The 26,952-nt window shown below is 42.4% G+C and overlaps 4 protein-coding genes across 6 annotated transcripts; 2 read left to right on the top strand and 2 right to left on the bottom strand.

Moving 5' to 3' along the window:
• The first annotated feature begins 1,229 nt into the window (after positions 1-1,229).
• On the top strand, positions 1,230-6,347 carry XBP1 (X-box binding protein 1). The gene is given in 6 exon segments (XM_057376576.1): positions 1,230-1,508; positions 1,590-1,686; positions 1,763-1,894; positions 2,411-2,488; positions 2,491-2,574; positions 3,328-6,347. Coding segments are annotated over 6 exon segments (1,158 nt in total). The 5' UTR covers positions 1,230-1,299; the 3' UTR covers positions 3,886-6,347.
• CCDC117 (coiled-coil domain containing 117) lies at positions 4,151-12,685 on the bottom strand. Of its 2 annotated transcripts, XM_057376577.1 has the most exons (5): positions 12,137-12,685; positions 11,389-11,439; positions 10,788-11,021; positions 9,242-9,379; positions 4,151-8,708 (listed from the first exon to the last, which is right to left on the bottom strand). In XM_057376577.1, exons 1-5 carry the CDS (start codon positions 12,427-12,429, stop codon positions 8,456-8,458), a joined length of 969 nt encoding a protein of 322 aa, XP_057232560.1. In that variant the 5' UTR covers positions 12,430-12,685; the 3' UTR covers positions 4,151-8,455. The 2 variants fall into 2 exon arrangements, with proteins under 2 accessions (XP_057232560.1, XP_057232561.1); XM_057376578.1 differs by lacking the exon at positions 9,242-9,379 and having other exon boundaries at positions 12,137-12,681.
• Positions 12,686-13,595: 910 nt separating this feature from the next.
• On the top strand, positions 13,596-22,961 carry LOC130579625 (solute carrier family 2, facilitated glucose transporter member 11-like). Its single transcript, XM_057376575.1, has 12 exons — positions 13,596-13,724; positions 15,213-15,311; positions 16,106-16,266; positions 16,901-17,025; positions 17,267-17,396; positions 17,900-18,048; positions 18,852-19,039; positions 19,556-19,666; positions 19,776-19,877; positions 20,408-20,483; positions 20,882-21,009; positions 21,940-22,961. The coding sequence occupies exons 1-12, from the start codon at positions 13,707-13,709 to the stop codon at positions 22,156-22,158; spliced, it is 1,506 nt and encodes a 501-aa protein (XP_057232558.1). The 5' UTR covers positions 13,596-13,706; the 3' UTR covers positions 22,159-22,961.
• A 67-nt stretch (positions 22,962-23,028) lies between these two features.
• Positions 23,029-26,946, bottom strand: HSCB (HscB mitochondrial iron-sulfur cluster cochaperone). 2 transcript variants are annotated; one of them, XM_057376579.1, is made up of 6 exons: positions 26,743-26,946; positions 26,581-26,677; positions 26,134-26,223; positions 25,525-25,663; positions 24,625-24,672; positions 23,029-23,460 (listed from the first exon to the last, which is right to left on the bottom strand). In XM_057376579.1, exons 1-6 carry the CDS (start codon positions 26,937-26,939, stop codon positions 23,369-23,371), a joined length of 663 nt encoding a protein of 220 aa, XP_057232562.1. In that variant the 5' UTR covers positions 26,940-26,946; the 3' UTR covers positions 23,029-23,368. The 2 variants fall into 2 exon arrangements, with proteins under 2 accessions (XP_057232562.1, XP_057232563.1); XM_057376580.1 differs by lacking the exon at positions 26,134-26,223.
• Positions 26,947-26,952: the final 6 nt, after the last annotated feature.

Genomic DNA, 26,952 nt, shown 5'->3' with positions numbered 1-26,952 from the left:
ATGCCAAACCAGCACACCAGTGWCTTTGATCTTCTAAAGCTCATGTTTTTCCTTTAGTGTTTAACATCTCAACTAATTTAAAATCAATGTACAAATGGCTTCCAGAAATAATTGTGAGGAGCCAAAGTTTCAACATTTCATAACTGTTCAGGTCGTTGGCAACTGTCACAAGTGGAAASTTGGAGGGCTTCAGGCACTAAGTTGTCGATAGTTCAAACACCCTCCATGCCCTGCATGGCTTTGTGTTGCTGTTGGTAGGYTGCTGAACACCTGCATTCCCATGGGCAGAATATTTCGAGGCTTTCTACACACAAAACTGTTATTTACCTGAACCCAAGATTTATCAGATCTGACACCAACCCATCAGGGCAGGGTGATTTCCTTYCTCAGACACCACAGAAGGTTGTGCTCACTTCACTCCCCACACAGCACTGCTTCTGCTACTCAGAACAGGCTAGGGGCAGCCAGCTGAGGGATCTCTGCATCCCGGAGGGATTTCTGCGCGGCCTCCTGCAACTTCCATTCATCAATCACTAACCTCACTGTTTGTTTGTTTTTTTTTTTTTTTTTTTTTTTTTTTTTTTTTTTTTTTTTTTTTTTCCCAGCCCATTTTTAGCCCATTCTCATGACATCTGCTACAGTTCCATTGTTGTATTCCCCAGGATTCTGCTTGTGACTGCTTGTGGCATACTCCGGAAAGGATGTCAGAGAGACGCTTCAGCTGCATCGCCACGTCAGGCCCGGCTCAGTGCATCCTCAAGGTACTGCACAAGTTCAGCTACCGCCCCTAAGCCCAGCACCACTGTCGCAGGAGGGCACGGTCCCTCACGGCCCTACACGGTCCCTCACGGTCCCTCAGGATCCCTCACAGTCCCTCAGGATCCCTCACAGTCCCTCAGGATCCCTCACGGTCCCTCACGTCCCCTCATGATCCCTCACGGCCCCTCACGGCCCCTGACATCCCCTCACGCTCCCTCACATCCCCTCACGGTCCCCTCACGGTCCCCTCACGGTCCCTCACATCCCCTCACGGTCCCAGCTCCCCCCGCCTTTCGCAAGCCCCGCCCCTCGCCGCGCGCCGGCGCCTCACGGACCGCAGCCCCGTTGTCTGATGCAATTTGCTTCCCTCCTTGCTCGCGCTCTCGGGCCAATCACGGGCTCCCCTGCCCGTGACGTCACGCCCCCTAGCCAATGAGCGAGAGCCACGATGGTAGAAATCCGGGTGGGGCCGCGCGGGGCGCAGACGGCCGTGACGCCGGGCGGTGTGTGTGCTGCCSTCCTGTCTCGCTGCCTTCCGCCATGGCAGCGCTGCCCGGTGCCGCGGCCCCGCGGCTGCTCCTCATCCCCAGCAAAGCAGCCGAAGCTCCCGGCYCCGCGGCTGCCCGGCATCTTTCAGTTGTCCTGCCGGCAGGAGCCGACGCCGGCCTCCCGGGGATGGAGACCACACAGCCGGCCCGTAAGCGGCAGCGGCTGACGCATCTGAGCCCGGAGGAGAAGGCGTTGCGCAGGTGAGTGGAGGGCAGCGGTGGGAAGGCCGTGGCTCCCCGCCGCGGCTTCTTCGCTGTGCTGACGGCCGCCCTGCCCCGCAGGAAACTGAAGAACCGCGTGGCCGCCCAGAGYGCCCGCGACAGGAAAAAGGCGCGGATGACAGAGCTGGAGCAGCAGGTGGTGGAGCTGGAGGAGGAGGTAAGAGGCTGGGGAAGGTAAGGGCTGGAGGAGGAGGTGGTAAGGGGCGGCCTCCCTGCATCACGGCTCTCTGCAGAACCAGAAGCTGCTGCGGGAAAATCAGCTTTTACGGGAAAGGACGTGTAACCTCGTGCGGGAAAACCAGGAACTCCGCTGCCGCCTGGGTTTAGATGCTCTGAAGACGGAGGAGGAGAGTGACGAGTTCCAGGTGAGCCGCGCTGCTGGCGCGTCCGCCCCCGCTTTGGGCAGAGCTGCCCCGCTCCCGAGGTAATCTCGGAACAGTGGGCAGGGATATGCAGGAAATACCTTTGTCCTCCAAATGGAGGCTGTCTTAACAGGTACAGAGTCGAAATAGGTGCYGCTGGTAATGTGGGAGATAGAAAGCTGACGAGTTCCAAGCTRTTTCAAGATAGTTTATCTGCTTTTGTATGTTCTGTTATAGAAGTGAGCTAGAAACTGTTATAGTCGCATAGGCGTGTCTCAGAAGAACGGGGGTTGTGGTGGAGGGGGTCAGCTSTCATTTAAAAGTGGCAAACAAAATAAATGTGCAGGTGTAAGGACACTTCAGTTAACATTGGAAGTGGTCTTACCTTCAGGTTCCTACAGAACAAGCAAATAGAGAATTTCACATTAGAATCCTTTGCAGAAAAATTGTGATCTTCAGGATTATGTACTGTACTGCCTGCCGAACATTTGCAGTGACTGAGTTTTTTCCTTGCTACAGGCTGTGAAAGAATCCCAGGTGGATGAGATTAGATTGGTGACCGGGTCCGCTGAGTCCGCAGCACTCAGACTACGTGTTCCTCTGCAGCAGGTGCAGGCCCAGCAGTCACCATTTCTGATAATTTCCACGTGGATTCTGATGGCAGTGACTCTTCAGACTCTGAGGTGAGCATCCAGTCTTATGCAAAGTATCCATGAAATTCAGAACCACTGTAGATTTAAAACTATTCTTACAACATTTTGATGTTAAAGCATTTGATGATTTTCATTTGCAGTTGGTTTGTTTTACAAGTCTGGGAATGCCTATGTGTGCCTCAGAACAGCTGTTACRCTGTATCCAGTGAGTGCAGGAGTTYARCAACATSCAAATGAAAAAACCCAGCCCCTACAGCTTTGGTCRTGGGCTGGTCTGCCTAAGGCAGGTTCTGGTCTGTGCACTGCGTAGCCTGCAGGTGCTGTGGTGTTTGTACCTGAGGTGTAAAAGATCTCAAGGAGTTTCTTATAGTGGCTGTGAATTTCAAATGCATATATAATTCTTTGGGGATTGCCAGTACCCATACCAAAAAGGCTGTGGACAAAGAATGACTTCCCTGGTATAGATTGCTCAGAAGGGTGTGGAGTCTCTCACCGGAGAGAGTTAAGAACCATGGCAATYCTGTGCCATGTGCTCTAGAATGACTGCTTGARCAGGGAAGTTGGACCAGATGTGACYTACTGTGGTCCCTTCCAAYCTGGCAGATTCTGTGAATTCTGCAAGATAACTAACTGCCTTAACCGTGTGTTTGGTAATCTTGGTAAGAAAAACTGTGATGGCATTTGTGTATTGTAACTTCCACATGGGGGTTAATGGATGGCACGTTTGGTGTTTGGCTGTTACAGTAATAAACTGTCTTTCTAAAACAGTATTTCATTTTGCAGTCTGATCTCCTATTGGGCTTTCTGGACAGTCTGGACCCAGAGATGTTTCTCAGATATGCTGGTTCAGAGTCAACGTGCCTGGAAAAGCTGGAGGAAGAGATCTCTGGAGAAACAAATTCCATACCAAGCGCCCTGTCTCCCTCTTTGGGGTCCCCATCAGCTAAGCTGGAAGCCATTAATGAACTCATAAGGTTTGATCACGTGTATACAAAACCCCTGGTAGTGGAGATTCCTGTCGAAGTGGGCAACCAAACCAATATGCTAGTGAAAATTGAGAAAGAACCTCTCTCTTCATCTGACGACAAGGCTATCCCTGAGGTGCCAGTGTCTGTGAAGAAGGAGCCTGTAGACAGCTTCATGCCTGAACTGGGCATTTCTCATCTGCTTTCTTCTTGCCATAGCCTTGAAGCCTCGAGCTACTTGTTGGATGGCTGTAGTGACTCTGGGTATGAAGGATCCCTGTCTCCCTTCAGTGATACGTCGTCCCCGCTTGGTGCTGACCATGCGTGGGAGGATAGCTTTGCCAAGGAACTCTTTCCCCAGCTCATCAGTGTCTAACCTGGTAGTGTTACCCCTTGGATAACTGTCCTGGCAAGATACCAGCATCTACCACTTCAGGGTGTCTGCGTGGAAAATCAAGTGCATTCAGAAAAGCATTGTTCATTTTTACCCATGCTAGTAGATGGCGTGATGGTATGAAAAAGCCAAGGATGTCCTGTCCTGCCTTGGCTTCCCCACCCACAATCAGTGTTGGCTTAGGAGAGAGGAAAGTTTCTCAATAACTTCCTAATTCTAAATAAATGTGAAAATGTAATGTTTTCCAGTTAAAATTTTACCATCAAAAACTTCAGTGGGATATTCATGAATAGACACCTGGACTAAACCTTTATAGTCTCTAAGTCTTAAAGCTTTACTAAATGCTTGTTTTCCATTTGCTATGTAGAGTTGCTTTCTCCATTTAATATTTAACTGTATTGGTGCAATTAAAATGCAGTGCAGCTCACTGATCCTTTTTTGCTTTAGAACTCAGTGGGGAGGGGAGAGTATGTGGGCCTTGCAGAATTTAAGTCCCTCGGTGTCTCATCCTGCCACAATTCATTGATGATCTGTGCTCATAGGGTGTCTGCAGCTGGATGTTTCAGCTGTTTCCTTTTGGGGACACTGGATGTGGTAGAGGGGTTTGTGTGAGGGCCATGAAGAGCTACTCGAGCAAAACCTTCAGCCTCTATAAGGCAGGCAGCTGGTAGGAGCTTGAAGTCTGAAGTCTGACTATYCAAAAATTCACCATGGTAGTGGTGTCACCCTGGTGGCCAGTAATGCTATCYAAACTCAGTCTGAGGGGAGGTGGGTGTGGGAGAGACACGGTGTGAAAAATGTTGCAGATTCTGTTTTGACACAGGAAATCCTGAAGTATGAAATGAACTTGTCAGGAGCTAATTTCAAATACCACAGCAGGACTCCTCATTGTACACGTCCATTTGCTCCTGTATCACAATATAAAAACACTGAGAGGGCGAGAAGAAACTGAAATTTTATACTGAAAATAAGAGAGCTGTTGCAGGTGTTTGCACAGCTGTTGGTTTTGGTACTATTTAATGTTTTGCATTCAATTTTGACAAAAATAACTTGGGGCGGGGAGGAAGGAAAGATGTTTTGGTCACTAACATTCAAGGTGACAGGACTGCTTTGGATTAAAAGCTTGAGCAGCCTAGCTTGTAATAAAGCATTCTATCTGAATAGTGGAAAGAAGTAAAGAGTACAGCTGTGCACTATACAAATTTAGATTGAAAATCCAAGTGAGTCAATGTTTCACCCTGCCTAGAAAACATAGGGGCTTTTTGTTATTTTTAAAATAAAAATCTGAAATGCTATTTTTCTGTCAGCCTAAATGCAGTGGCAATACTAGTCTAGCACACACCCATTTTTTTTCCTTCAGCTGTTTAAAAAACTCTTGAACCATCTCTTGAAGAAGATGGTAAAACAGCAAAGTGTTACATTTTAACAAATTTATTAAAATCTGAATTTGTTTTAAAACTCCTCAAACTTTCGTAACTTGCTTAGTTGTGAATAGTTTAATTCTGAAGTGAAAGATGTGAAAACACAAACTATAGCAACACCTCTTGGTACCCTTATTGCATTGTCAGAGGCTGTTGGATTGTGACAGACTTAAAATAACTCCTCCTTTCAAGCAGTTTCAGGTTATTCTACCATGCTGTTGCCTTCCCTTGACCTGCTGAATACTGTTGAGGAAAAAAGGAGCATGCCCCTAAAATAACAGTTAAATTCAAATATTCTTAAGCCAGGAGAGTACTGTTCAGTTGRAGGAGTGGACATGGGCTCCCAAGGTTTTCACTTTTATCAGGAACGAAACAGTCATCTAAAAAATATTTTAGAAAATTTATTGAAAACTGACATACAAAGGGTGATTTGGTCCCAAGAGAAGGCAGACCAGAATCAGATCTTCTGTATTTCAAAATAAGGTTTTTCCTAATACTGCATTGCATTTGCCATCCTGTTTGTGAACAGCATTGATGAAAGTCTTAATGAAGACAACAACAAATAAAACTCACAAATACAGAAGTCTCTAAAACACCCACAGCTTGATCTCATCCAATCACCCTCTCCAAGTGATTGATGTAGCAAGGATCTTGCTCAGACCTCCTGACACTTGGTTCACACTTTAGACCACTCTTCTATCAATTAAAGCAACTCAAGCCCTCTGTCTCCTATCACAAGGGCAGAAATGTATTGTGAAAAAATGAATGCAAATAACTTTCTGTCAACGCAAAATTCTTAAGACAATTTTTTTCTTCATCTCATGGTCTCTGTCAATAGTCCACCACTATATTCTTGTTTTAGATGACAGGTAAGAGGTCAGTGATGCCCTACTGGCATTGAAGTAAGACAAAAAAGACACATCTGAAAGCCAACCTTTGGTACAAACTTAGCAGGAAAAAAGTATGCTTAAAAGCCATCTACAATTTCTTATTCTRCAGMTCTGATAGGCAATTTGGTAGTTTTAAGAAAACAACTCTTTAGGAAAACAACTGCATCATTTGATGTATTTAGGCCTCCTACCATTTTTTACACCTTCTGTTGCAATTTTAGTGTTGCTGAGATGGTTTCATCACATTTTTAAAATTTTCATCCTTTCTTGTCAGTTTATTTAGCATTTAGAGCTTTCATCTAAAATATTTCCAACCTTGACCTTTCACTATAATCCTGCAAGCTGAAAACCAGTTRCTTGGAGGCACCACATTTTCTACCTGCAGTGACTACAGCCTTTTCCAAACTGCGTTGCTTTACGTTCTGCTCAAGCAGTGGAGCACATCAAAGGCTGTAGGTTTTAAGCACGTTCAGCAGCTTAATAATAYGTAAGAAATTTTACACAGTTCATGCAAGAAATTTATAGAAGACCCTGAAATGAAACTAGACATTWTAGCAAGATAGGCTGCACATGTTCTTCAGCTTAATCAACTTTCCAGAATGCTACAGGTTTATACTGGTTTTCAGAGTAATACCTAATCAAATGTTGGAGTGTTTTTTAATGAAGCTCTGAAATGTTTTATCAAGAAACTTTCAACAAAATTTCAGACAAACTTTCAACAAAAGCAGCAAGACAAACAGGGCTTAACAAATAGGGGTATCTTCTGAACAACCAAAAGGAAATATAACTGCAAAAAGAGAAGYTTGATTTTAAACTTTTTAACTCTCAGCTATGTGTTGTTCAACAGTAAAGAATATCATCACAAAGATTATCTATCAGCTGTGTGAAGGAAAAGTAGATTTTCTTGTGTGAGCAGGTGCATGACTGTGTACTTGCTCCTTTATGTTAGCAAGGCATCAAAACCAGATTGGGACRTAGGTCTCTGAACACAACCTATTCTTGGACAAGAATTTCTTATGAAAAGCCTCGATTCATGAGGCATCTCTGAGAAAGCTCAAGGACTTAAGAACAAAAGATAAACAAGCAAGAGAACTTTAAACAMAAGGAACCACTGTGCATTGAGAAAAGGTACAAGCAATAGCTCATTGTGGGTTCCTTTYCTTGGCACCCTGAGCAGGGTAAAAMATTSTTTTGGCATACATTTGTATAAACAATGGAACGCTATATTATTGGCACATACTGTGGCTTAAAATTTAAGTCTAGATTCTCTCAGGAAGAAGACAGGCAYCTCCTTTACTTCACCACTAACACCAGCAGTCTCAAAAGCTGGGACTCAGTAACAGACAATCAAGCATTTGACCCTCTTCATGGCAGCAAGCAGCTCCCTGTTATCTGATTTACTTATTATGTTTATCCAAATTAAAGGATGCCATTCATTTAATCAAGTTACACTGTCTTCAACTGACTTTCCAACTCCGTGCATGCAAAGAATCTCAGCACAATGTAAAATGTGAATCTCTTTGCTGAGAACCACTCTTCCCCAGACTTTGCATTATTTGGGGAGGGTGACATCAAAAAGCCACAAATAAAATTTAGAAGCCAATGAACCAAAGATGACTGAAGTTAGCAGTTATCCTGCAAGTTCTAAGCGCTGGCTTTACTTTCTACAAAGCGAAAGACTTACGCTTAGCTGTAACATTCCTTCCCTACCACCCCACAGATTGTATAATTTCTACATTTGAGTCCAAACACATAAGATGGTGTGAAAAGCTGTATTACCAGAGGGATTGCTTTTCTATCTGTGCCTAGATTTGAAGGTATTTCTTGCTTTACATACCCTTTTGTAAATCAAATTAAACTAAATGGCCAAGCATGGTATGTGCACCAGTCTTAATGGCTCAGTAAGAGAAAGGTGTGGCTTAAGCCACAATTACATTCAGTATTTGGATTTTATACTTTACCAAGGGCAATTAAGAGGATATTTCACCATTAAGCAAGATGGAAAGCTACTTCCCTGTTCCAAAGGCCTCTGAATTACCTTTTCAGTAAAAGTAAGAATATTTAACAGAGTGGAATACAGAAATCTTAGGGTGTTTCCTGGCCAAACCATGTCCTTGTTAGTAAGGAAACAAAAAACAAATAATAAAACTTCAGATTCACACATCAAACCAGAAAAAAATAATCAAAACCCACCAACAATAAGCATCAGAAGCTCACCACTTCCAGTCTAAAATCTGGCATCTACAACTCCATTTCTTCTTCTGCACATCCAGATATTGCCAAACTAGCATATGGATCTGGAGACATGGCAGTCTGTTGTGATCCAGGAAACGTTTCAGTCTGTGGGTCAAAAGGACCTCTTGGTGTTGGCTGCTTAGCTTGACACCCTTCTGTGCTCTGCTGCTTGAAGTTCTTAACAGAAACAGACTTCAGTTTATCTGTCATAAATTCAGGAAGAGGTTTCCAAAGCACCAGTTCCATAGAAGGACGGCTCCTAGAAGGGATGGAGTTCCAGTAAAATTTAAGTTCTCCAAGCACAGCTATTAAAAGCAGAAGATCAGCATCTTCATCCTTYGAGCTAGTCTGGAACTATATTCCAGAATATATATATACCCTTTTCCCCCCCTATTAAATTTCCTCTTCCTTAACTAGTTCCATTATTCTAGTTTTAGCCCTGTGTTTTCTCTCTTTTTTGCATCAGACTTGACCACTGCTGGTCACACTTCAGGATCTCCTCATTTTGAAAATTCATATACATAAAAACAAAACTTATAATGGTTCACTCATGAAATTTCACTTTGTAGAAATGAGGAGTACAAAACAGACACTTGATGACCACTACAGTTACACTTATTTCCTTTTTACATTAGGAAGTATTTCCTATTTTYAACCAGATGAATGGTCTGTTAAGACAATATTGGCTGCATCATGCAGCAATTAAGGACATCTCCATAAACATGAAACAAGCTCTCTCTTTTCATTTCTATGTGTTAACTACATAGTAGCATGATTTCCTCCAGAACTTACATAGACTCTATTATTTTCTTTGTCAGGACTTCACCAAAATCCCTCTTCATCCCTTTCTTAAGGGTATCTGACAGGATAAGAGTGGGCAGATTGCTAACATTTCCATCAGCATGAACTTCCTCATCTTCATCAATTATCCTAGGAATGGAGGGGGAAGAGGGAGATAAACACTATTGAGCATACTGTTATCAGGCACATCCACTACAGACTACAGTCACATCTACGTGCACTGCTCTGTGCAGATCTCTGACCTAGGCTGGGTACCAGAAGCAGCGGGGCCATGTTAACATGAGTCTCTCTTGGGCCAAAACACCCCAATAACAGCTCTTACCACAAGGCCACTTGAGCAGCAATGCCACTTCTGGTACCTGAGCTAGCTTTGTTATCCCAGCAGTGTAGGCAGTATGTCTCTCAGTGCAGACATACACTGAGAGAAAATGAACAAATTCCCTTCAGGGGAAACGGTACCATTCAGTCACACCACACAGGTGAGTCTCAGCTATGCAGTAGCTTCACCTGCTCAATTCTCCATAACTGAACTTTGAGAATTATTGCAAAGGTACTGCAAACAGTGCTTCACTTTTCACAACATTGYGCCATTTTCTGAGACTAAATTGGCACAAATTGTTGAAGTATTTAGAACAAACGGAAGCATCTCCTTTGTTTTTGGTAAACCTTTTATAGAAAATTTAGCAGAGTAGCTGGGAAGAATGAGGAACAATCCTCCAAGAGGACCAAAGCAGACATAGACAGATAATAGAGACAAAAATCACTACTCTGATTTATCCATGASAAAAATAACAGTCTAACAGTACCTTGCTTCTCCTCATGCACCATCTATGGAGTAATCTTCTAAAAAAAAAATCTTGTTTTAAAATTTCTACACCTTTTGGCTTTTCTAATCATCTGCAGTGGTCGTTTTAGATATTTTGGAATACCAGCTCAACTGCAATCAACTAATACGTACACATGCCATTCCCAGGAATCTTTCAAGGGCCAGAATGCAAAGTAAATTTATTTAATTACTTCAGAAGACTGTTTGTAGCAACCCCATTACCCCATATCACACCACCAGCAAGATAAATCTCAGCCTTACTGCATATGTGCAGAAAGACCTCTCTCATTGATATTACTCTCTACACTGGCCAATTCACATCTATTTGAAGTATTAATCACAGAAAGAAGTTGCAGTTGGTTGAAAAAAGCTGAGCTCAAGTCTGAGCAGGTAACTGTTARTATTTGAGCTCTGGATGCTCACAGAACAGCATTAAACCCCATAAAGGTATATTGATGCTGTATAATAATTGTGAGCAGGGTTTTATTTACTCAGCATCTCCTGCTCTAGCACCCTCAATTTCAGATCCCAGTATCAGCCTACAGACTCACRGGACCATAGGTAGCCTAAAATGAAATCAGTTGAAAACAGAAGGTTCACCTCAGACTCACAGCAGTGTTAYCACACTTGCTAAGTGCAATATTTACCCCTGAATGCCCACCAAAAAAGGGAAAGCTCAGCAAAGCCAGGCTACTCAATCCCTGCATTTACCTGTCCTCAATTTCCTGAAGCTTCCTGCGAGCAACCTCGCATTGCTGTTCCCCCATTGTCTGATCCATTTCTTCACAGGGAATTTCTAACATGGCAGTTTCAGGACCGCTGCCACCATACTGACTTGCTACCTCCCCAGCTGCCTGCTGACCTGCACARAGAATCCATTCTTCAGTGTTGGGATTCAAAGGGCAATTTTTGGCTCCTGTCAGTCTCTTCTTCCGCACAGGACAGCTAGGAAACAAAGCAAGTTTACAACAGTCAAAAAAGAAATGTTACAGACATTTGAACAAATGTTATAGAGAACGCATTTCAGCGGCTTTGACACACTATGGCGATGCAATTCAACAAAGAAAAAAAATCCATGTTGCTAAATCCATGTTAGTAAAAGGTGAGTACCTATTCAGGAAAATCAGTGCTACACAATTCATTAGGTAACAGAAATGAATTCGGGCTCATGTGCAATTCAAGGGAAGAGTTCCAAATGGAAACAATGATAGGTTTCCTTCCTGTTTGTATTGCAGGCGAGGCTTGCTCAAATCTTTTACAAAACAAAAAGCAAATCAGGATTTTTCASGCWATAAAAGACAAACTAATTTACCCTTCTGCCTCTTCTTCTAGCTTATGCTTCTTTCCACATCGCACAGAGACACTACAAAAGAAAAACAGTTACTTAGCTTCAAATCATATCTTCTGGTGACACTGATATTTTCAAACAATACTTTCCTCCCTTTCAAAATTCCACTTGCARGTAAGATCAACAGTCACAGTGTATCACCAGTTGYGAAGGGAGTAAAAGTTTGGGACAATAAATGACCACTTTGTTCCAAAGGAAGCTAAAGGTAGCTGTAATTGCTCTGTTCTCTGAACAGAATCTTATGCTAATTTCTTCTCCTTTATGTTATTTATTTTTCCACATGGGGCAAGACCAATTTTTGTAAAATTCAAATGCTTCAAGAAGCAACACAKGATCCAGCTTGAGTCTCTTAATACACTGTATCACAGGACATACTCAAATGAGATCAAACCACAACGTTTTATAGAATAATTTTTTGTGCTCATATATAAGAAAGATAAAAATTTATAAAAAAATAAATGGAAGCAAATAATACATGAGTTTGAAAGTACGCGAAGATGGTGGTACACTCGATCATCTTTCTTTCGTTTTAAAAGGCTTCTTCATCCCCTACCAGCCAGCTTCAAGTTCCTTTTAGACGAACACAATACAATTCTAACCCGCTACCAGTGTTTGAAGGAAACAAATTCTAGTCGCCTGGCCAAGCACCCGGCGCAGTTTCCCACTGCCGGTGCTCCGGCCCCAGCCCTGCGGGAGCGGGTCTGGCACTCACCGGCTGCGGCTCCTGGTGAAGGAGCTCACCGGGGCCACCGTCAGCCCCTSGTTGTGGCTCCCGAGCGCGGCCAGSGAGGCCAGGTCGAAGCTGCTCTGCAAACAGAGGCCGGAGGATGCGCCGACGCCGTCGTTTGCGATCCCTGGCACGACCATGGCGGGTGGCTGGAGACGGCCGTGGCCGCCGGCTAAGGGCTGCGGGCCGAGGCGGTCCGGGGCAGCGGCCGGAGCCGTGGGGAGCTCCACGGCCGRGCCCGCCGGGATGCCCTGGCAGGATCTGCCGAGCGCTGCCATTTCCTKCTGCGGGGCAGAAAGCGCACATCAACGCCGCAGTCCGCGCTGCGAGACGCGCCGGCCCGGCTCCCTCAGGATCCCCTCACGGAACCGCGTCCGCCCGCAGCGCTCACCGGGCAGAGCGGGCCCGCGGCTGAGGCCGCCGATACAGCCCGGGTCCTTTCCAGGCCTTTCGCCGCGAACCGATAAGCACCCGCGAGCACTGTGGGAGTTGTAGTCCCGGGCACTGTGGGACCTTTGGGAGTTGTAGTCCCGGCTGCTGTGGGAGACGGAGTTTGGGAGCGGGGTCCCGTGGGGGCCGTGAGGGCCGCGGGGTTCCCGCCGGGGCTGTGAGGGCCAAGGAGTCTGATACAAATAATCCATATCAAAGTGGCAAGGTGCTTATGAAGCCTATTAATTGCAAACTTTCTATAACCTTTTTATACGGGATCAATATAATAATGTAATAATTTTTTTTATATATTATTAAAATACAATGTAATCACTTTAAATATACTATCAATGATAGCTTATATATATTGCTATAAGGTTTTTAATAGTGTATTAGCAGCATGTAGTATACCAGCTACATGTAATCTAACCAGCTGGATTAGTACATAGATACGTGAAATCACCAAGAAGCATAAATCGGAAAAGTTCTGAAGAAATTAGACAGGTAGATGCTATAACAAAGAACAGTAGAGAGCACTAATGAGAACTTGGCAGAAGCACAGGACAATCAGCAAAATAATTGGAAATTACGACTTGGAGGACTAGCAAAAACCCATAAACATCACAACTACGCATGCCCTGAAAACAAAGGTTAAGAGTCCATCGTGATAAAGAGAATGATATCTCATTAGAGGGAGACCCCCGTGACCACCAAATTGAGGTGACACATGTGTACTTGTAAAACTGTGATATCATGTATTTCCGTGCCCATGTATAGTGATGGGTGCATGGTGGGCATATGGGGGGCAGTGACCATGTTCATGTTACACCATGCTTACTGTATAAATCTGTGCTGATTTGAAGCAAAGGCAGGTGGGTTAGGAGGAGAAATCCCCCTCACCTCCAGCACTGCAACAAACAAATACCTGCCCTATAGACACTGGTCTGTAGAGTTTTATTTCCAGGCCTCTTTTCGAGGAGGGCTGAGACAACCCCTCTCTTGGCCCAGCCTAATCCCCGTGGCGGGGCGGACACGTCCCCACAGCCAAATCCTGGTCAGCTGAGGAGCTCAGGAGGCCAAGGGGAGGTGGCGAGCCGAGTTGAGCTCCTGTCAGCAGGAGGAAGGGATGGCTCCCAGGCACACGGTAACCACCCGTCCTTGTCTTTAGTTGTGGGAGGCTGCGGGTGCGGGTTCTGCGCAGAGTTAGACAAGGACAGTGCATGTACACAGTGTTAGTGGTGGGAAAACTCCGTGAGGCTGCTGTGAGGCTTTATCAAAGTTGGACATTCCTGTCACAAAAAAGTTCTGAGTCGTTGATGAGAGTCCCCATGGGCGGGAAAAAAAACAGAAAAGAAAAATCTATGTATTAGTACATTAGTAACTTGAGTTCTTTGGCACCTTTTTTTTCCTGTAACGTAGTTTACTAAATTTTGCAATTCAGCCCATGCTCAGAACGGAGCACCAGCCCCTGCTCAGAGGGTCTAGCTCGCCCTGCAAGGTAAGCAGAACCGTCCTGGCCTCTGAAGGTGGATCTTGCAGGGAGTTAGTTCTTAGTTTTAGCAATTAAGTCCAAATGTAAAATGTGCAGATATTTCATGTTAGCTTTTAAATAGAAATATATGAAGTTATTAGACTCAAAGTTTTGTGCTTTCCTTGGATGCCTAGCTGTATTAGAAATTGGAAGCTTATAAAAGCAGCTAATTCTCATGTTTTACATTGAATACAAATTGAATTTTGTTTGTGTTGAGTTTCCGAGAYGAGGTGAATGCACTTCTAAACTGTCAGGAGTTCAGTAGCTGACAGAACACATGAGGATGTTATCTGAACTCTCTCCAAGAAATCAGGGCCCAAACTCCAATGTGAGACAGCATGTCAGTGTCACGAGCCAGCTGATTTGGGCAGGAAGAACAAAAGATCTGTCATAACAAAACCTAAGTTGTGTAATGTATGTTAACAATTTTGGGTTATTTTCTGTCTTTTCTGGATTCTAGCTTGTATCCATAAGATACACAGAATAGGTTTACGGTGCTTGGTTAATATAGGGCCTGAGTGCCAGTATTTACCACATCAAGTGTTATTTTTTCTGCCATACTCACTGCAGCCCTTATTTAGTGCTCCTTATTCATTGTCTTGGTTGACATTCTAGAGAAACACTTTTTATTCTTGGAAACCATAAGGAAATGTTAATTGGATTTTACTTTAATATGATCCATTTCAACTTGCAAATTTCAGTCCTGAAGGAAGGAACCAAGTTTTGATGAATTATCTTTAGGGTGGACACAGCTCTTTCAGAATACAGTATGGTATCTGGAATAACTCAGCCTTTCTGGGAACTGGACCAAGAATGAGAATGATGAAGATTTAGTCTACATACCTTACAATGAGGAATTCAGGGAGTACAAGTTTATTGAAAGAAATATGTACAGTCTCTGAATGATCACAGCCAAAGCCAGCCTGAAATGTTCTCCTGCTTCAGGTGTTTGGGAGTTCTTGCAGTTTTTTAAATACATACTTTCACTGTTCCAAATGAAATACATGATGTATTTCACCATAATTTTCTTTTAGATATTACATGTGTGTGGGCTCAAGGTCCTACCTCTTTTCATGCCCATTACTTTCTTTTGTTCCCTAGCTCCCCAGCTGGACATTGTTCCTGGCTGTTTGTGCTGTTGGAATTGGAGGGACCTTTCAATATGGGTATAATGTCTCTATTATCAATGCACCCACGCAGGTAAAAGCTCATCTTTTGTTCACTGGGCTGTTTCCTTTCTGAACTCAGCCAGGAGGCCAAATGTGCTTTTGCTGTGATTGCAGTGGGAAGTAAAGCAGTTTTCTTCTTAATTTCCCACATGGCTTCATGTGAATTTGTTAGTGARTACCTCCCATTAGAGGTATTCTGTGTCAAAGTGCCAAATAGGCCACATAAATACTTTTATTTTTGTTTTAGGATTAACTGAATAATTTTCAGTTACTAAAACAACCCAGAATGGATAGAATAGAACAGAAGACTTTCAGTTGAAAGGGACCTACAATGACCATCTAGTCCAACTGCCTGACCACTTCAGGGTTGAGCAGAAGTTTTAGCATGTTACTAACGTCATTGTCTAAATGCCCTTGGAGCATCCACCACTTGTCTAGGAAGCCACTCAGTTTGAGTACCCTTTCTGTAGGATATCACCAYTGTTTCTCCTAATGTCAAGTTTAAACCTCCCCTGACACAACTTTGAGCCATTCCCATTCTTTCTATAAGTGGATAACAGGAAGAAAGGATTGTTACTAGTTACAGTTGTCCATCATAAAGCAATTTACTGTAAAAAATTGTAGAGAATTAAAAAGTAGCATGTGTAGTGGCTGAGTAACTCCTAGGTATTTTCACTTGTTGCTTGTGCATTCTTTGCTATGGCCTCCAGGATTCTCTTGTTAACTCCAAGACTTATTTTTCAGGATTGGGGTGCAAGTTATTTGTAGCKCTGTGCTGCAGGGCTGTATAAAATGCTACACATTCATCACTCTTTTCTACTGCAGCATATACACAAGTTCCTAAATGAAACCTGGACTAGTCGTTATCACAAGGAACTAAATCCAGATTTGCTGACTTTTCTTTGGTCTGTCATTGCTTCTATCTTTTCCCTTGGAGGCCTGTGTGGAGCCCTGATTGGAGGCAGCATGGCAATACGGCTGGGCAGGTCAGCAGGCATGTTTTATTTCCCTACCCTCCCTCTGGAATATAAAGTAAATAAATGGAAAAAGACTGAAAGAAAGGAGTGCCTTGGGTGCCTATACATGTTTTTTCACTTTAAATCTGAGTTTTCTGGTAGAATTTTACAGTGTATTCCAATGTGACTTTCAAGAATGAATCCTGAATTATGACCTTTGACTTTAGTCTTTCCATTACATTTACTGAAATCTGAGTAGGAGAATGCAGAGAGTGTGGTGGAAACATGAGTTCCCCTGACACATTGCAGCCCTTGTGCCAGTAAGGACATGCTGCTTCATCTGTTGCACTTCATGTGTGGACAAACACCACTCCCTTGTCAGGCATTTCTATCATATTTATGCTTTATTCTTATGTTTAGATATTTCTAAAAACATAAGCAATTGCATCAGATACAGGGTTTGCAGGGAATAGCATGTTGCTTCATTATAAAGCCCATTTTTCTCCCCACATTATCAGAAAGGAGAACTGTTTAAAAAATAATACATTAATGCAGATTTCCTTAATGGCTGCTTGGGGTGGGTTGTTTTTGGTTTTGATGGGAGTTTTGTTCGGTTGTTTATTATTAATATTATTTTTATTATTATTTTGTTCCTCCTCTTTAGGAAAGGAGCACTTTTGATGAATAATGTTATAGCAATACTAGCCTCCATTTTAATGGGAATCAGTTTTCCTACAGGATTGTTTGAGTTACTGATTGCTGGAAGGTTTTTGATTGGCATAAATTCAGGTGAATGATTTCTTATTCCTACTGTCAATAAACTACAGTGAATGATAAATTATTGTTACTTCTGATCCTTTAGGTTTTATGATATGTTTATGATGAAAATGTTCTGTAGTTTAGCTTGCAATCTGAAGGAAGCTAAATTAATAGGAAATTAATKAAGTCSCATTTCCTATATATTTTGGTTTAGYAACTCTTTGCAAAGCAATTTCTATTGATGGGAAAATGTTTTTCCATTTATTTGCAGGTATTGGGTTCTGTGTGCARCCTCTTTATATTGGGGAGGTTGCCCCAAAACATCTAAGAGGTGGCTTGGCCATGGGGACTTCCATCTTTCTGACTGGGGGAATTCTGACAGGACAAATAATTGGTTTGAGGCAAGAAACACATTTTGTTTTCCCTGTTTTGTATTACTCCTGTGTAAAGAGTTTCAGTTTCCTACAGCACATAGCAGAACATTCCTTGTGCCATTGTAGCATTAGGATTCACATAAGGTCTTCCTGGAAGAAGAAAATCCTGCTTTGGTCACCTTATTSCTACAACTGCCAGCCATCAGTGCTATCTCCTCAGGGAGTAGTCTCAGTTTAGATGGGTCACCAGAACAGCATCAGTAAAGCAGGTACATTTGTGCTGAGTTCACGTTTCCTGCCAATTTCTCGCTGAGACAGTGGATGTTGGCAAGACAGGATTTGGGAGCAAAGGCCTCACGTTTCTGTATCATAGCACTACCACTGTTCTTGACCCCTGTAATCAGAGGAACAAGTTACTAGGGCCTTCATCCAGCTGRAACTTAGAAGTTCCAAGAATAGAGACTGCACTAAATAGTAAACAATAGCTAATTATTACATTTCTTTGCCTTCTTTTACCACATTTCTCACAGAGAATTATTAGGTGGAGAAAAGCATTGGCCACTGTTGCTATCCAGCAGCTGTGTTCCAGCATTTGCACAACTTTTATTCCTTCCATGGTTTCCTGAAAGTCCCAGATATCTTCTTATTGACAGAGGTGATGAGCTGAGCTGTGCCAAAGGTAATWTATAGGATCTGTACTTTCTGTTCTTGAGAAGGGTACAATGAGTATATAATTGGTTCCAGATTCTCCTTTTATCTTTATTCACACAGCACAGTTATATCATCTAGGGCTTTTTGGCCCATGTTTTACCTCCAGTGAGCTCATCTGGAAAAAGGGATTGTGGAACTCAGGAGCCTGTAACGGGTTGTGAACAATACTTTATTATCCTCTTTCAAATATAAATTCATYGACTGGAGCTTCAAGCTGGTTACTCTTAGTGGAAAGTTTGCTGTCAGGATCATCAAAAGTCTTACCGTTGGCCTAAGAAGACAAATTGTCACTTGAGATAYATTTAGGACCATTAGTAAAGACTTTGGGGATCCAAATTACTTTGGTTATATTTGCCTTAGTAGAAGGATTTACTATCTTTGCTCCAGTTCACTAGCTGCATTCCACAGGCAACATGAAGTCAGGGCCACAACAAAGGACTCGATATCTGCCTAGAATTTAAGCAAAACACTTCAAACTGGTAGGAGTGTCCTTTAATGAAAACACTGTTTGAAGGTCTGAGGTTCAGATACAAAGTATTTTGTTTGGTGAATATTTCAAAGTCAGATATTTCTCTAAAAAAAAGCAAAGAAATGCCACAGAATTCTCCAAATCTACCACAGCAAAAAAATGTTGAAAAGCCAGCAAGAATAAAAAACAACTCAGAAAGCAAAGTTTTCATATCCTAGCAAAAGCCAGGTCATTATGGAAAGAGATGATTTTCCAGGAGCCRTGGTTAATAGGTAAACATAAATTAATTTTTCTATTCTTAGCTTTGAAGCGATTTCATGGTTCTTCAGAGTATCGAAGGGAGATGGAAGACATCCAGCGGGAATGTTTTGCCTTAGATGGGGAGAAACCCAAGAAGCCCTGGCAATTATTCACTGACCGTGGTGTGAGATGGCAGCTCATCACTGTCATTGTGATGACAATGGGCCAACAGCTCAGTGGGATTAATGCTGTAAGATTTCATACAAACAAAGACCTTAAATGATTATTTAATTTCTACCTGTTTTTCAACCGTTTATTAACACCAAGAATCCACATAGAGAAGCTCAGAGAAATGGGATAAGTGGGAAGGAATGTCTTTGCATTATTTTGGCGTTTCTCATTTTTAAAACTTTTTCTCATTTCTATGTTTCTGGTGTGAAAACTTTTTTAAGGAATGACTTGATACTTGTCTTTACATTCTTCTGAAAAAGTAAATAAAGGTGGATCAGMCTATCCCAGTGTGTCTGGTTTAAGAATATAAAGCATATTCAGTAAGTTGAATAATCTTATTTGCTTTTATGATAGCAATATGTTTACTTAGACATGAATTTAACAGATTGTTATTGCTGCTTACRTTGAATTAGTAACTCACAATATAAAATATACTGATCTGTAAGTTTAGTATGAACATGATTTTGTTCCCAGACAATGTTTTCAGTATCAGAAAAACCTCATTGTTTGTTTTGGGGGTTTTTATCTGTTGTAGATTTATTTCTATGCAACTTACGTTTTTGAACAAGCTGGGATCTTGGCAGAAAAAATACCCTATGTGACACTCGGCACTGGAGTTTGTGAATGTCTCACAGCCCTCTCCTGTGTAAGGAGCTATTTTTCTACCTCCCAGTACAAAGAGTAATGATTCTTCTTGAARAATATTGGTAAAAATGAGATSARTATATTAACAGAAGATTATATCTTRTCCACAGGGTTTACTGATAGACTCTGTGGGAAGAAGATACCTTATCATTGGGGGTTATCTCCTGATGACGCTCTGGTGCACTGTTCTCACCTTCTCTCTGACTTACCAGGTGCAAAGGACTTGTTCCTGTTACATGATATGACAAAGGAGTGAAAAGGGCACGTAGTGACGTGATAAGGGGGAATGAGTTTAAACTGAGAGCAGGGTTAGATTAGGTATCAGGGAGAAATTCTTCTCTGTGAGGGTGAGGAGGCCCTGGCACAATCCCAGAGATGCTGTGGCTGCCCCATCCCTGAAGTGTTYGGGGCYAGGTTGGATAGGGCTTGGARCAACCTGGGATAGTGGGAGGTGTCCCTGCMCATGGCCAGGGGTGGAATGAGATGAGCTTTAAAGTCCCTTCCAACGCAGATCACACTACAGTGATGTAATTCTATGATACAATTTAGTAAAAATTATTGAATTAATATTATTTAATTTCTCTGAAGCAGTATTGCTAAACACATTAGCTGTAAAACAGTCATGAAACCCTGCTGGTGTTAGTTGCAATAAAATAGCGAAAGGAAACATAACTGTTAAACCAGACTTTAAAACCATTTAATCAAAATCTGAACTAAAGCTTCTCATTGTCTTTTGTTTCAGGAGCTGTACTCCTGGTTGCCTTACCTGAGCATGACGTGTGTATTTGCCTTCATCTTGAGCTTTGGGTTGGGACCAGGTATTGAACAGGAATGTGTGTGTGAGTGGTGGAAGGTCTGGGAGGGCTGGAAGGAAGCCTTTGCAGCACAGCTGTGCTGCCCTGGCTGAGGAAACCAAGAGAGGCCACAACTTACCATGCACACTTCTGGGGCARCTACATGTGAAGGGAGGCTYAGTTCTGGCCTTCAGAGCAGAGGARTTGTACACTGGTCAGGAGGGGCCTGCTCCCTGATCGGTGCTGCTGAAATGGGGCTCTTTTTGTGGGACACTGTGCAAAGGCAGTAACCTCAGAATTGTGCTGTTAGGAATTATGATAGATCAGACATATTCAAAAGCAAGTCAATCTTTTCAAACATTAGAAATACTTCAATTGGACATTCAGCACAATTCTCTGTTTCATTTCTGAACCATCCCCAGGTGGCATAACAAACACCCTGACAGCTGAGTTATTTGTACAGTCCTCACGTCCTGCTGCTTCCATGATCGCAGGGACTGTCAGTTGGATTAGTTTCTTCACAATTGGAATGCTCTTTCCCTTCATAGTGGTAAGTATGCACAGCACAATTTCCTAAGGGTCTCAGCAGCCATTTCATCTGGTCCTAGGTTCCATCCCATTGCTTATGTTCTATTATATACACTTGTGTTATTGACACTTGACCAGGATGCACATTGCCCCTCAAATGAGTTTAACTACATTACATCCCTCTTAAAATGTTTTTTAGACATCTCAAAACCCAATGTAACATGACAAATGAAGTTAAAAGGAATGCACTGTGGGGCAGTGTTAATGTTCAGATGAAAAAAACAGAGAAGGTATCAAAACCAGAACAACTTGATCAGATACTGGGATTTAGATAAAACATTTCTTTATAGTGCCTTGTGCTCTTACGGCACAGTGAAGTTGAGGCTGTGGCCAGTGGGGCACACCTCTGAGAACTTCCTGAACTGACAGAGAGTTCTGTGAACAGTTTATTAGGAAAGGCAAGACAGGCTTTCATCTCCAGCTTTGTATTTTCAGTTTTAACAAATATTCTTACAGCAAAACCTACAAGAACAGCATACATCAGGTTATCTGGATCTGCCTGTCCTTTCTTCATGGTTCACCTCTGCTTCTCAGTAAGACAGTTCTTTTCAATGTATAGCATTGGAAAATATTAACATTCAGGAAAACCTAAATTATATAATCTTAAAATAAGTGACAGCCAAGTAGCAAATGTTGACTTTTCCCTAGATTGTGAATTTTTTAGTGTTTAAATGGCTTATCTTATTTTTAAAAGTCTACCCAAWAATTGCACAGCATTTGACAGTCTTCTATCTAAAAAAGAAAAAATTAAAAAGTTACAGGTAAAGAATAAGTTGAATGACTCTTTTTAAAACACATCTGAACAGCAATGTTAAATATGAATGGAAAAAAAGCTTATTTTCTCAAACCTATTATTACACTTAAAATATGTTGCAATCACATTTATTTTCAGAATGGACTGAAGCAGTATTGTTTTGTGGTGTTCTTACTGGAGTGCTTCTTTGTTGCTGCCTTCATCTTCCTCATAATTCCTGAGACAAAGAACAAATCTTTTCTGGAAATCAAAAAGGAATTTCACAAGCTTAATTTTGGAAGAAATGCCAGAAAAAAGGAAACGGAGCTTTATGAAAGAAGACAACTTCAGGATGAGTTTTTAAAGATTTCTGCATAATTTCACAAATGTAACAGAACTTCAGTGAGAATTATGAACATAATCTTCTAAATTAGGAGTGTAATACATGATCAAGTGGCTTATTAAATCTCCTGTGTATTTAGAAGTGTATCTAAAGGCAAGTTAATGAAATGCTTTTAAAGCATGTATTGCTGAAATAGTATTAACAACATATTRTATTATCCATAGACTTGATATTTAGCTGTAACCTGGTGCTGTACGGATGCAGAAATGCCAGGGAGGARGTTCAGTGAACCCCTCTGGCAGATTCCTGCAGGTAACTCAGTGACTCTTTTTGCATTTCAAAGACCTGTCTTCAGTTTGGGTCATCGTGGGGTGCATCCAAATTCTGAGTTCTTGTTAAAACCCACACAAGAACTGCCCTACCAAGAACTGATATTTGAAATATTTCAGTTTATGTAGAAATGGGAGTATTTAGTTTCTGTTTTTCAAATAAGTAACTTTAAAAGCCTTAAAGACATTCCTCATCCAGTCCAACTTCTGTACTGTACGACAACAGTTCATCACCTCTCAGAATTACTGGTATTTGTAATAAAGACTTGTATCCTGATAAAAGAGTCCCTGGGGTTTCAATTTGGGTTTATTTCTTTCCCTAACCTAGCATCTTAACATTTTAACTATGCAATAGTAAAACTTTTTCTAGTTTTGACAGTTAATTCCAATCAGACTAAGATCTACATATCAAAAAGCATGAAGTAGCAGAGAGCACAGAGGACAGGACTTAAATATTTTTTACCTTTAAAAGAATTTTCAAGTTGATCTGAGAGAACACAGACAAGAAGACTGCAGCAAGCCTGTAGGACATACTGAATAAGCCYTCTGCCCCATCTCCAGCATTTTTTCCTGGACCCTTTCTCAACTTAAAATAATTTTTTTGTAATTTAGGCAGTAAGAAATCTCACATCTGGTGTTTGTGTGCCTCTCTGATACTTGTTTCCATACCTGTGGCTGCCAGGACAGTGGCCCACTTCACCCACTATAACTTTCCCCAGTTCTAAGCATTTCAAATGCCATCTGTTAATGAAGTGCTGCAGCAAGCGCTACATTTCTTTTACATTTATCTTTCTCCTCTCAGAATTAAAGCTTTTAATGGCAGTGTAGGAAACAAACACCACTGGTMTGATTTTGATAACTAAACCATTTGTTTAATTGAAAATAACACGGACTCTTAATAGCAAATAAGGCAACATCAKGAAGGGATCTTCTTGGCCTTTAGTTTATCCTCTAAGTTTGCAAAATACTTCATTTTTGCTAGAAGCTTCTTAGCTTCTTGAAGATCATCTGAAATGAAATAAAACATTACTAGTTTACAGAGGGAGAGCTGAATTTGCATTTTCAAAATGAATCTCAAAATTTCCACAACAGCACCTTTTTCAGTACTTACAGCTGTGAGCTGCAAGGACTCAGACACTATTAAAAYCATGTTGCCTATTGTTTTAATCTCAGATGGTTTGGGAACACCTCAACTCAAATGTTCCATAAAACATGTAACAATGAACACTTTGGAAAAGAAATGTGAATGAATATCCTTTAACAACTTCTGTAAAGTGGCTGCTGTATTGATGTACCCCCCACTAGGCAAGACAAATGGTTTTTTTTGTTTTAAATATGTATAAATAGACCAACTGACAACTGAAAAATGCAAATGAGGASGAGTCTGGCCTAAATAGTGCCAATTTCAAAACTGATATTGAAACAATTTCTCCTCAGTTAAACAGCTGGAGAAGGGTTCATGACCTAATGACTAACATAGATGCAACAGAGTCCTTCTCATGGCACAGAGTAACAGAATGTAACTCCTCACAGGCAGGCCCAGCCAGCACTACTCTGATGCTCACAGTAACACATATCCACCCCTGACAAAAGTGCAGCATTCCGCACCTGGCACAGAAATACAAAGGTTTCTTCCCAGSTGCAGAAGCTCAGGAATGGTTCAAGCTATCCATTGGTTATAGAATAAAGTTATATTCATTAGTGCACAGAAAGTCCCCAAAACCTTAGGCTGAACAGGCATCGAGACTTTACTAAGCCGGACAGCTTCTGTGGCTTTCACTGCCATGAACAGCACCCACTGCCCTACTGCAGAACAACCTCCCAGATTCAAGTGTGAAACCTCAAWATATGTCTAAGATTAAGTCAGATCTTCCCAGTATTCTGGGAAACACACAAACAATTTCTTAGCATCTACATTCCCACTTGAAGTGATTATTTAGATGCAAGATGAATGRAACTTTTGTATGGGACTTTGTTTTYAGTGTGAGGTCCTGAATTTCCCAAATCAGCAGTAATGTTTAGAAGTACTCATTCTAAACACCAAACAAAGAACCCTTGTTAATGCAATACTTCAGTTCCATACCTCAGGAAATATTTGCCAGTAAGAAAATGTGGAGCTTTAAGCATTTGACAGGTATGTATGGCAGCTAAATAGTTCAKAAAAACAGGTACCTCTTTCAAAAGCTGCAGTTACCTCTCTGGTCAGTTCTTCTTGTTTAACTGCAAAACAAATGATCTAATTTACTTTTATACCATAGCATTCTGACTGCCTGTGATGGGAAAGTGCATTATTAGTCTCAGCCTTTGGGACCCAAGCAAGTTTTCCATAATACTKATGTCTACGTTTTTTAAATTATCATTTCAAACATGTATTTCTTTGTTTAAACAGGTTTACTCAAAGCAATTCCAATGCACACCAATGGTCACTAATTTCTCAGCTATCTAACTTATTTTTGGTGTATCYGTTTACCCTGCTACAGTTAATGCTCTCCTGTGCTACTCAGTTTTTAYTCTAGTTACTCTAATTGCTTTTGGCACATGGCAGTTATTGCAAAGAATTAAATGTATCACTAAACTAAATGTTTTTGGTATCACCACCAACATAAAAAGAAAATTGCTTGTCTAAGGACCACTTAAAATAATGGCTCCTAAGGTAAAGAAGGTGGAAGAAATACAATGTCTGTATAAATGACATTATTTACTGTGATCAGACAAGCATTTTATTCAATCTTCATTCTGACAGGTTTTTTCTTTGGAACAATTAACTAGCCCTGACTTGATGAAGGTTGAGTAAATTCCTTTYATTGTCTACGTATAGTTATTTTGACATCAGAATAGGTTCTGTTATACAAATGTTCTCAAGCCACATCTGATGTTTAGGTGCACAAATGGGTAAAGACAACTTTGGAAAGGGGRGGACAGGGTGGAAGCTCTTGCAGTGAGTCAATTCCAGACTAACAAAATTGAAGACACTACAAGAAATATACCAAAACAGTTAAAAGCTTTCAGATTCTTGTATTACACAAGGTTCAGTATATTAGTTCTGTACAAATTCCTCAAATCATAACCCACCTTTAATTAAAGTTTCAATTTCTTCAAGGACATCCTCACTTTTGGGCTCTGCTAATTTCTCATTAATTTCCATGATTTCCGTAAGAAACGTGGCATCACAGTCTGTCTCTTGTGCTGGCTCCACTCCCCTCAGCTCCAGCTGGCAGAGGAAATGGGGATTTGAAAATAAATATTCTTACATCTATTTCAATGAGAAYTATTTTCTTTAATATTAAAGTCTTTTAGTGGGGCACACTTGGATTCATATCTGATAAACCTACAGTGCATGAACAGAGTCAGTCTAAAAATTAACTCCATATATAGGTTGACCATAAAAATCAGCAGCTACCCAAAGCCAAAMCATACAGAAGGCTGCCATTGGCCAGACTGAAATTCTGAATGAGCAGCCATGCCCAAACAACACGTGACATGAAAAACAAATTAGTGTAAGATGAGTAGCAAATGAGATAATAAGCTGATTAATTTTYGGACAAGCTTGGTTTTAGTCTCCAATCTCTGGAGAGCCTCTTCAGAGGAATCCAGATTAGCACATTAAGGATTCAAGGTCCGATCCCTGAAAACACCCCATGGTTATTTACAGAACACTATAATAGCTAACGGAGACCTTACTAGATAGAGGCCTCGGCTCAGAGGGCTCAGCAGGGTCTTGTAGGCCTTGTTGATCAGGGAAGAGTGTTGCTCAGAGTAGTACTGCTCTTTCTGCAAATGGATGGCAAATAACTGGCAGCTAAAAACACGTGGCAAAATACACTTTGTTACACGGCCCCACACTAGTCCGCGTGTMAAACGGCTCTACAGACCCGGGAACYGTGTCATTGCACTGAACTAAGACCTGACGAACCACAGCGGCCCCTCATCGTCCACCTCCAACTCAAATCCATGGCAGTGTCTCTTCTGAGCCCCGAAAGACAAACACAGGCGAATCCCCTCACTCCCCGAGCGGGAGAGCGGCGGGGACTCGACGCTGCGACCCCAACTTAGGGCGGGTTCCTCCGGCGGTCACCGGGTCCCGCGGRCCCCTCCCGGCCCGGCTCCCCCGCCCGGCCCGGCGCTCACCGGCGGCCTCTGGCCGAAGCGGTCAGGRTGGACAGCTTGCTGCAGGCTCCGGAACCGCCGCTGCAGCTGCTCCGCGTCGATGCGGAAGGAGCGGTCACTGCAGGACACAAGGCGGTGAGACCCGCGGCCGGCCGGGCCCGCGGCCGCCCCGCCCACACTCACCAGTCCATCAGGCGGAAGAGGTCAGGCCGCGGCGCCGGCGGCTGCAGAGCCTGGCAGGCGGGGCAGAAGCACGGCCCATCGCTGCTGGGGAGCGCAACGCCGCAGCTCCAGCAGGGAGGTCCCGGTGCGCGGCCCGGCGCGGCCTCACGGAGCGCCCGGCGCACCCAGCCCAGCTGCGCCCTCAGCGCCGCCCGCATCGCGCACCGCTCC

Source organism: Malurus melanocephalus, unplaced genomic scaffold, assembly GCF_030028575.1.
Source record: "Malurus melanocephalus ecotype Western Australia unplaced genomic scaffold, MMel_1.1 scaffold_282, whole genome shotgun sequence".
NCBI lineage: Eukaryota > Metazoa > Chordata > Aves > Passeriformes > Maluridae > Malurus > Malurus melanocephalus.
The sequence above is the reverse complement of the archived record's forward strand: the minus strand, read 5'-3'. Positions and strand labels throughout refer to the sequence as shown.